The sequence below is a fragment of the Desarmillaria tabescens genome, assembly GCF_030435595.1.
Source record: "Desarmillaria tabescens strain CCBAS 213 chromosome Unknown EV420scaffold_16, whole genome shotgun sequence".
Taxonomy (NCBI): Eukaryota; Fungi; Basidiomycota; class Agaricomycetes; order Agaricales; family Physalacriaceae; genus Desarmillaria; species Desarmillaria tabescens.
The window spans coordinates 116,608-127,305 of record NW_026848315.1 but is presented as its reverse complement, the minus strand read 5'-3'; the positions used below and the strand labels follow the sequence as shown (position 1 = coordinate 127,305).

The following is a 10,698-nucleotide window of genomic DNA, read 5'->3' as shown; positions in this document are numbered from 1 at the left end:
CGCCATTTATATTCCTAAAACAACTTGGTGCGGACTTGCGTCCCTCGGGTTGGTCGAGTCCAGCTTCGGATGAAAGAGAGCAACGACACACGTTGGCAACTGGAGGGGTAACATAAATGTTCTAAAATCGACACCGAAATGCTAAGACCACTTGAGACTTTTTACATGTGTGTTCTTGTACAGCCTTGCTTGGCGTAATGTGTCGTATTCAGGCGGCGGCGTTGTTGCTAAGTACAGGACCGGCGAAATCTCAAGACTCCGGTACTCGTTGAAGATGATGATCACCCAGGATCATGATCGAAGTCAAAAGCCACAAAAGCGGTGAATTCTCGTAGTCTCAAAACACCGAATTATCATCCGTCGAGAACATTTGGGTCAGGCAGTAAAAGTCTGACAGCCGCAGTATCTCAGATTGCCAAGGCCATCACGTCGCCAGAGGAGCAGTGGGAGCATATGGTTGCTCGGTGTCGACTTTGAGGGATGTGGCTATGATATGGGCTGATTGCGCCAAGGCCTCTGTGTTCGGAACCTCAGTTTCTATCGGGACAAATACCCCCGAATAGCGCTTACAGAGGATGAGCAGAGTTATATTGCTGTATTAGACTTCGGATGTAACAGATATGAATTCATATGCGAGTCCTCCGAGCGAGTGATCATCCTCCGAGTGAGTTGATTCTCCATGAGCTTCTGTTTTGGAAGACGTGAAGGTGGTGTGAGTTGAAAGTTGAAGCCTCGAGTCCATATGTAAGTGAAGCCAGGAGAAGGTGCCCTGCATTCCCTTCGATGTGCCACAAATGGATTTCAAGGTATCATTCCATGATGCATAATGATACGCGTCTTCGATTTTTCCATCCCCAATGTACATTTCCTTCTTTGATTTTGACCCCAGGCGTCTATTCAGCGCATTTCAATCTGAGTTAAATGTAACGTATCTCAGACCTTGCTTCGTAGCATTGACAGAAAGAACAGTACAATGGGAACATTGTGATACGGCCGTTGTACAAAACGTACACATACCGCACTCCACCAGTCAATTCTGACTGGCGTCTCTATCAGCGGTAATTGACGACCAAAAAGACTTTGACCCCAAAATGTAACCTTCGGACGGCGACACTCGCTACATTCGCTTTGGGTATGTTTGCACCCTTGATTTGGTTGTGAATGATAGAGAAGCCATGGATTCAGCTAGTCCAGACGTCAAAGCGGAAGGGGGTCATAGCGCCCTTTGAGATGGCCGTTGCAGTGATCATGAGGTTGGCTACAACATGATGAATCATGATACTCCCTCGTCGCTGAGTATCACAAGGTTTCTAAACACAAGGTTCCGCTGCACATACGAAGTCGCCAAGCGTATAGGTTAGGGCTTCCTTTTCCTACATTGATGTTTCTGTCTCGTCACTGAAGACGAGAATCCAAGTTACAGAGTATTCAAACTAAGTAGACCCATTCGATGCCATGCACTTCAGGATCCATGCAGCTGTGACTGAGGTACAGATGATGGTTCTTTGTATTCGCCCATGGAGCAGTGATTCATAGAAACGACTAAACGTCTGAAGGCCAGACCACAAGCACGACAAGCCAGTCAAACGAAGTTGGAAAGAAACCCCGGCATTGCGGGCCGGTCTGTCTGATGCAAACCACGTGCGATTATTTTTTCGGATCCGGAATCCGCTGCTTGTATAGTCCTTACTCATCCTTCACCATCACATCTATCCTTAATCTACAGTTACAGGCGATTTTCAGGCAAAACTAAATGGAATTTGTGGCTGCACCGCCGGTTCATAGAGTCCTGTGTGCAGACTGTGGTACGAACTACTTCACGAAGAAAAGAAATTTGTAACAACTAATTTTTTGTAGGAACACCCATCGTCCCTAATTCTGCCAATCTATGTGTAGCTTGTCTAAGGAATACGTGGGTGCCTTCTTAAACTTCTGTGCGCGCGATCGTCTGATTTTATCAGGCAAGATATCACTGAAGGTATTCCGAAGCAAGGTGTGTTATATTTCAGTACCAAACAAGTATGCAAGTTATTTATTCCCGCTAGCATCCGTATCATTTTGTCGAAATTGTGAACGATTCCTCGCGCCGCCCCAGTCGTGGGTGCTTGCTAGACCAGAATCCTCCGAGTTGCTCGCTATATGCTTAAAAAAGCTGAAGGGTCTGAATAAGGTCCGGCTGACAGAGGCACACTTCATATGGACTGAACCGCATTCCAAACGGCTGCGTGTGTCATTGACCATTCAGAAGGAGGTGCGATCGCTTTAACTTCTGATGATTCATCTTAATACTGACGTTTATCCTAGGTCCTCACAAACACCATACTAGAACAAACGTTCGAGGTAGAGTACCTAGTGCAGCATGGACAATGTCCCGATTGCGCAAAACTCGCAGCCAAAAACACGTGGAAAGCACTTGTTCAAGTGCGACAAAAAGTTACACACAAACGGACATTTCTGTTCCTAGAGCAACTCATTTTGAAGCACGGCACTCAGAAGGACACGATTTCTGTAAAGGAAGTTCGAGATGGTCTCGATTTCTTCTACAGCCAGCGTAGCCATGCCCTGAAAATGGTTGAGTTCCTGGGTGGTGTCGTGCCTATCCGGTGAGAAGTCTATTACCTGGGCTACACCACATTCTTACGTTTTTAATAGTCAAAAAGCATCGGAACAATTGTTGTCGTCTGATACTCACACTAACACCGCCAACTTCAAGTATACCTATTCCGTCGAGATCGTTCCCATATGCAAGGACGATCTCGTGTGTATACCACTAAAGCAAGCGCGACAACTGGCAAATATAAATCCCCTAGTACTTTGTACTCGCGTCGGGAACTCGCTTCAGCTTCTCGATCCATGTACCCTCCAAGCCTGCGAAATCACGGCTCCCACGTATTGGCGCTCGCCCTTCGATTCTCTTGCCACCGTGTCTGATCTCGTGGAATTTACTGTTCTTGACATCGAGCCCGATGGCCGATCTCGGGGAAAGTATGTCCTCGCTGACGCCCAAGTGGCCCTCGCGGGCGCCTTCCGATCCGGAGGTATCAGTACCGATGACGACGGCATGATGGACTATGAGAGCAGTGGCTTTACAAACCAGATATTCCACACACGGAACTCATCTAGGGGGGATTCTCCAACCAGGGGATACCGTCCTAGGATACCATCTCACGAACGCGAACTTCAACTCAGATGATTTTGCACAGCTCCCTAGCGATCGGATACCAGATATATTATTGGTGAAGAAGACGTATCCCAACAGACGTAAGAAGAACAGGGCTAGGAATTGGAAGCTGAGGAGTATCGGCAAGGAAGCTGGAGAAGAGGGAGAGACTGGCGGTGGACGGGGCGTTGTTGGACGGATGGGAGGCAGAGATCAAAAGAAGGTCGAGGAAGACTACGAGTTGTTCCTTCGGGATATCGAGGAAGATGAAGAGATCAGAGGAGCGGTAAACCTGTACAAGGCTGGGGACGTGCAGATGAAATCAGACAAGGAGAGGCCTAGAGGGAAGCGGAACAATCAATACGCGATGGAAGTGGACGAAACGCCTGCCATCAAAACGGATGACGAACCTGACGAGGCCGATTTCCCGGAGGTCAGACTGGAAGAACTGTTGGAGGACTTTGACGAGATGACATTAGCTGATCACGAGTAGTCGAAGGCGTATTTTGCATTTCTATCGATTGTCGAGACTGACGGGGTCACCATCGTTTCATTGGAATTTGATCATTCTTATAGCGCGTCATGGCGGGTCAAGGCACGGTATCAGTAAAAGTATCCTTATGAAGGTAAAGTGTGTAGAGCTAGGTCCATCGTGTCGATATCATTTTCAAGTCGATGTTCGTCTCGTGGAAGTCCAGAACTTTTGTAGGGGCTGCGAGGGGATTCATTAGACAGAAAAGAGGATGTCTTCGGGAGAGCAGAAGATCGAGACTTGGGAACGTGGATGCTTTGCCAAGGGATAGTTTATCGCTCTTGAGTCTCGGAAGAGTACGGCGGAATCAATTCATTGAGCAGCGGAAGGAAGTCCAACGGCTACCAATGGCCACTAATGGCAAACATACATGTAATAGCCGCAGACCATAGTAGTCTATTTCTGTCCTTCATATATATACAGAATTCGAAGCTAGGCATATCTTGTATAGTGTAAATTTCGTACTACCCCGCGTGCCGCTTAACTTTTGGCAGAATCTTAATTACGACGTGTCAGCTTATCTCTATCAAATGACCATGACAAAGTTCAGATGTGCTGGAATCGTCGAATCGTCGAGTTGATGAATAGCTCTGTCGTAGACATGGTCGTAGACGTGAGACGCGTCGGAACACCCACGTCAGGTGATGAAGGATCAATGATTTTGCTTTGCATCAAATGCACGTCCAGGCCCATTCCCCCGCGTTGCCCCCTCCCGTCGATGTGAATCACATCGACGGTCGCTCTTATTGCACTGAAAATATTCTGTTTGGGAGCAGTAACCATCGTCATCAGTCATTCCCACCGCCGCAGCAATGAGGCAACCATGAGACGACAAACAACGTACGTACTGTGACTGGGGCCCCACCAGGAAGGTTGCTCGGACCGTACAGCACTGCTATCTGCATGCTGTAGTTTGCGTGGATACTCAACGGTGACGTCCTCCTGTTCTCCATCTGATAGCCTCCCAAGCACCGGCGTTCAGCGGCATTTCGGGGTACCATGGTAAGTAAGTACCTGGGACTCGGCTACTTTGCAGATATTACATTACTAGCGTTCAAAATGGGATTGAGACAAGCGATGAGACGAGTCACCTGAACGCTGTTTACTCGTATGTTGGAGGCCTATAATTAGTTCCTTGTTACCTGTCTCCATTTTGTATTACGGAGATCGACGGGTGGACGTGCGAAGATGTGAGATCCCCCACTGCAGGTGCTGTAGTACTTTCAGGATGAAAGGGAACCCTACAGGTTGTCAACTCGAACTCAAAACATTAGAACTTGCAGGCTGCCGCCGGTATAAGCGTGGATGATATGTTTTCCGCGAGTCAGGCCGCCATGAGTAAAAATAGCCAGGAACAGTAAATATAGCGTGCACCCCCTTTGCTTCCACAATCTTCCAAAATGCGAGGCGCGTAAATTTTGGTTACACATGGCTGCAAACATGACCCGGACCCAATGAGGGGGAAGCGGTTCGTCATGATGTCATCCAATTGCTTATTATTATTGAAGGTAAAGGTTACTCCCCGCCGACGCCGGATGGACGGATGTCATCGTGATGATTCATGGATACGGTTTTCTCGCAGCCACCAGGGGGTGAGGGATATTGGCGAGTGGATGCAAACGCTGTGTGTACGACCATCATTGGTGCTTCGTCCGACATTGAAATCGGATCTTTGGCGGGGAAAAGAGGCGCGAGTCTTTCCGAAGGTCGTGTGCTGGCCGATAAGTAAGTCGAGTTAGCCATCATCCCGGGTATACGGCAGGCGCCTGTCATGCTGCTCGTTGGGCTTGGGGAATGCTCTCCCTAGCCAAGAGCCAAGAAAAGAAGTCGAAGGCGGGAAGCATGCGCCACGTCTTGGATATTCGCCTTTTATTTCATCAAATGCTACTATTTTTCTAAACTACGTGAATGGGGCAGGGTATCCTATGGAAATCAGAAGCGTGAGACGAGTAGCGGGGTATGTATACTTCTTTGATGCACCCTGAATGACGACAATCGGGGTAGTAAATGCCCGCGGACAAAACGGACGTCGAACGATTCAATAAACGAAGAAATGAGAGGATGCGGATATTCGGGCCTATCTTCTGGAATATTGCTAGGGCTGCCGTCCCGATACCGCTCGGCGTAGAATCCGTTGAACCGGCGTTAGTGCGAAATCAGAACGTAGCAGGAAGGATCCTAAGAATCCGTAGACGAATGCAACGTTATCAGAGGAGGAATCCAGGGAAGGAGCATAAGGCAAGAGGAATGCGGACAAAAGAAATGCAATACATACAGAAATTATTTATTTTTGAGGCAAAATTCAATCGCGGTGGCGGCAATGTTTCAGGTTTACTTTTTTACCCGATCTCCGATATCCGATCCGTGGTCTGAAATAAAACCCAACATAGCTACCCCCGACAGCATTCTCTTCCCCCTCCCACCATCGTCGTCCGCTCTGTCTCTTTTTTCTCTCTAGTCACTGCGCTGCCCGTGAAGGGACCTTTCCCGCCGCCTCTCTTCTCCCCTACTCCCACTTATCGATAATTGCAATGTCCTCCAACGTCGAAAAGGAACCGGGTGATGTCCAGCCTGAGGCTGGCACCCCACCTGCAGCTGAACCAAAGAAGAGAGAGTACAAGGACTTTGGCCATGATGAGGAAAAAGTTACCCGTACGTTTTTGCACCTGTTGCCCTGTTTGTTGCCCCTCTGACCTGTTAGCTGTAGACGCTAATGTGGATATGTCAACTGTGAGCCACCCAGCGCATTAATCGTCTTTTACAGCTACCTTACACGTTCTTGCAGATTGAGTTGAAGGCAGAGGACCTATACGATAAGGAAAAAGTAGATTTGGAGACTATTATCATCGACGATGTCTTCAAGCTGCTGCAATGCGACGAGAACGGTCTCTCTCAGGACGAAGCCCAGCGTCGTCTTGAGCTTTTCGGTCCCAATAAGCTTGAATCCGAGGAACAGAACCCCATTCTCCAGGTATGCTTCTCCCTTCACCGCCAAGTTCGCCAAGCATTCATCCCATTTGTAGTTCCTTAGTTTTATGTGGAACCCGCTCTCATGGGTCATGGAAGCTGCTGCTCTCGTCGCTATCGCCCTCTCTAATGGCGAGGGTCGTGCTCCTGATTGGCAGGACTTTGTCGGTATCATCTTGCTCCTGTTTATTAATTCCGCCATTGGTTTCTATGAGGAGCGTAACGCTGGGAATGCCGTTAAGGCCCTTATGGACTCGCTCGCTCCTAAGGCCAAGGTCAAGCGTGCGGGTTCTTGGTCAGAAATAGAGTCGGCGGATCTTGTCCCGGGTGACATGGTCTCCTTCAAGATCGGTGACATTGTCCCCGCCGACTGTCGTCTCATTGAAGCCATCAACGTGTCCATCGACCAGGCTGCTCTCACTGGTGAATCTCTTCCTCAGTCCAAAAAGAGTGGCGACCAGTGTTTCTCGTGCGTTGTTTCTGCGCCCGTGATCGCGTTATGCCTCTGATCTTATCTTCTCCATATAGTGGTTCTACTTGCAAACAAGGTGAAGCCGAGGGTGTTGTCATCTCAACTGGTGCCAACACTTTCTTCGGTCGTGCCGCTTCCCTTGTCGGCCAGGATGATGACACCACCGGTCATTTGCAGAAGATTTTGGCTCAAATCGGGTCTTTCTGCTTGGTCGCCATTGGCATTTTCGTCCTCCTCGAAATCGTCATCTTGTACCCTCGCTTCCACTACACTTATCGTCGCGGTCTCGACAACATCCTTGTCCTCTTGATCGGTGGCATTCCCATTGCTATGCCCACTGTCTTGTCCGTCACTCTTGCAGTTGGTGCCCAGCAGCTCGCCAAGCATAAGGCCATTGTCACTCGTATCACCGCCATTGAAGAGTTGGCTGGTGTTACCATCCTGTGCTCTGACAAGACTGGCACCCTCACTACCAACAAACTTACTATTGATAAGGACACCATTCGTACCTACGGTCCGTTCTCTGCCGATGACGTCATCCTCCTCGCCGCCTATGCCTCCCGTACCGAGAATCAGGACGCTATCGACTCGTCTGTCGTCCAGGCTATTGGCGACCCAGCCAAGGCCCGTGCTGGCATCAAACTCCTCGACTTTAAGCCTTTCAACCCCGTCGACAAGCGTACCGAAATCACTTATCGTGAGGAGTCCACGGGCAAGCTGAAGCGTGTCACCAAGGGTATGACTGGTATCATCATCGAACTTTGCACTCGTAACAAGACCGAGGAGTTGGAGAACAGGTTGGAGGCCGATGTTGAGGAGTATGCTACCCGTGGTCTTCGTGCTCTCGCTGTCGCGTTTGAAGAGGTTGATGGTGATGATTTTGAGGCCGAGGGTAACGGATTTGAGCTTATTGGTCTTCTTGCCATTTTCGATCCTCCCCGTGACGACACCAAGCAAACTATTGATGACGCCATGGCGCTCGGTGTCAAGGTCAAGATGGTTACCGGTGATCAGCTCGCTATTGCAAAGGAAACCGGTCGTCGTCTTGGCTTGGGTGACCACATGTACCCTGCCAAGGTGCTCAAGGATGGGCCCGCGCCAGGCAGCAAGCACGGTTCTTTGGATGAGATGATCATGGATGCCGATGGTTTCGCTGGAGTCTTCCCAGAGCACAAGTACGAGATTGTCAAGCGTCTCCAGGGTTTGGGTCACTTGTGTGCCATGACTGGCGATGGTGCCAACGATGCCCCTGCTCTATCCCGTGCTAATGTTGGTATTGCCGTCGAAGGTGCTACTGATGCTGCTCGTGGTGCTGCCGATATCGTCTTGACGGAACCGGGTCTTTCCACCATCGTCCATGCTATCCGTGGTTCTCGTATCATTTTCCAACGTATGAGGAACTACTCCATCTATGCTTGTGCTGTTACTATCCGTATCGTTGTCTGTTTCGCCGTTTTGGCCTTCGCGTACCAGTTTGACTTCCCGCCATTCATGGTTCTTATCATTGCGTTGTTGAACGATGGTACTATCATGACTCTCTCTGTCGACCGCGTACTACCCTCCAATACTCCGGATAGTTGGGACCTGGCCGAGATTTTCGCGTACGCTGTTGCCTATGGTTTGTACTTGACCATGTCGACGTGAGTTTGGCTTTTTTATGTGCACATTTGACTCAAGGACTGACATTCTAAACTAGAATTGCCTTGGTCATTATTATCATGGAAACCACTTTCTTCCAAGACAAGTTCGGTGTCTCGCTTGAAACATCCCCTGTCCAGGCCAATGACCGCCAACTTCACATGGTTGTCTATCTCCAAGTTGCCATTATTTCGCAAGCTTTGATTTTCGTTACTCGGTCGCACGGATTCTTCTTCATGGAACGCCCTTCCGCTGCCCTCTTCTTGGCTTTCTGTGTGGCACAGCTCGTGTCTTCGATCATCGCTGCCTACGGTGACTGGGGCTTCACCGAGATACAGGGCATTTCTGGTGGATGGATTGGCATTGTTTGGGTCTGGGTACGTTTGCAATTGATAAATGACCGCGCTTTCCCTTTCTGACACACTACTTGTAGAACATCGTCTGGTTCTTCCCTCTCGACTACATCAAGTTCGGTATGAAGGCCACTGTCATCAAGTTCCTCCGCGAACGCCGTGCACGCCAAGTCGCCGCCGCTTCTCATGAGGGCGTTCCCATCACCCGTACCCAATCCCGTGTTGCCTCTATCAACGAGTCTCTCTACTCCAACCGTGTGTCCTTCATTAAGAGGGCCGCACGGAAGGTTGGCTTTGGTGGTAGAATTACGATGAAGCCTGAGGAGTTGCAGCGCTTCAGCAGTATCCAAGCCCAGCGTGTTGGTGCGACATTGGCTCGTAACCCCTCACGCACTGCTGCTTAAACAACGTGAGAGAAGAGAGAAGTTTGTGTGAGGAGTCTGGGAGGCGATTATCTCGATTTGTTCGCTCGTTCCTGCCATCCTCGTTATCTTAGCGGAGCTGGTGTCATTTACTTTATTGTCTCTCCTTTACGTATCATTAGATCCTCCACGCGCGTTATTTTTTTAAACATTACCAGTTGCAATGCTAGGACATGACACCAGATATCCACAAAGGTAAGGGGAGGTGAGTGTTTGTAGAAGGGCGGCTTGGTGATTGTTCCTGACTGCTACCAGGTGTACAATTTTTGTTTGTTACGTATCGTATTTCACGACATCCTATGATTTTAATTACCTGCCTCCGTGCAGCAAAATACAATGATTATTTAGATTGTACCGATACTTGGCTGCGGTTGTTGGATCCGAATCATCGTGAATGCCAGTGAGCTTGACAATGCAAATCGTGTTACAACCGAGGTTGGCACCGACTATATTAAATCGTCATATTTCTTGACTGCGCGCAGGCACAGCCATTATGCGGCCATACTGCAGCTTGTGCCAGTTTGTACCCCGAGCAGTGTGAGTCGGAAAAGTTTTTCCGGATCGAGTCTAGACGCCCTCGGTCCAAGAACCCGTGCGAACTAGAGGCTGGAGGAAGCGGAAGGCGGGAACGGGCGGCACCATCTTCGATCAGCACATATCCGAGACTCACGGTGCAGTGAACTTTTTGAACGGTTGACTGCGACTTCGAAGGCTTCTCGAGCATGGTTGAAACGTTGAGCCGAGTTTTTTCGTACACGAGGATCGGCGAATATTCGACGATAAAATGCTGGAACAAAAAGCAAGACAGAACAACAATTGGGGAGTGGGCAAGGTTGTGGCTGTACGTTCTGGGTGACAGCCTGAAAAAGAAACAAAGGCAAACTCGTCCTACGGTCATTTTTTCTTTGTCATGACCATTTCGTATAACGTGGGCGGGTCGCAATCTCCGGGCATCAATTACGGTTTGGAGATTGTTCGAGTAAGATTACCCTATGTCATCCCCAAATGACGCTGTTATCTGTTCCGGATGCCTGTCTTCGTTCCAGTTTTCGCGTCAGCAAGGGGCCCCGCGTTATGTAACCGCGTTTGGATACAGCACCTACAAAAGCGGCCGTTTCCTCGTCTTCCTCTCTTCGTACTCTCCCCCCTTTTCC

The 10,698-nt window shown here is 49.3% G+C and overlaps 2 protein-coding genes across 2 annotated transcripts; both read left to right on the top strand.

Moving 5' to 3' along the window:
• Positions 1–1,642: 1,642 nt before the first annotated feature.
• EV420DRAFT_1747725 (NMD3 family-domain-containing protein) lies at positions 1,643–3,653 on the top strand (the record flags this gene model as incomplete). Its single annotated transcript, XM_060480204.1, has 7 exons — positions 1,643–1,805; positions 1,858–1,912; positions 1,962–1,993; positions 2,046–2,251; positions 2,305–2,603; positions 2,653–3,080; positions 3,124–3,653. Exons 1-7 carry the CDS (start codon positions 1,754–1,756, stop codon positions 3,651–3,653), a joined length of 1,602 nt encoding a protein of 533 aa, XP_060330977.1. The 5' UTR covers positions 1,643–1,753.
• Positions 3,654–6,001: 2,348 nt separating this feature from the next.
• On the top strand, positions 6,002–9,819 carry EV420DRAFT_328664 (uncharacterized protein). The gene is made up of 7 exons (XM_060481722.1): positions 6,002–6,344; positions 6,400–6,422; positions 6,478–6,663; positions 6,716–7,128; positions 7,188–8,771; positions 8,828–9,146; positions 9,203–9,819. The coding sequence occupies exons 1-7, from the start codon at positions 6,224–6,226 to the stop codon at positions 9,524–9,526; spliced, it is 2,970 nt and encodes a 989-aa protein (XP_060330976.1). The 5' UTR covers positions 6,002–6,223; the 3' UTR covers positions 9,527–9,819.
• The last annotated feature ends 879 nt before the right edge of the window (positions 9,820–10,698 follow it).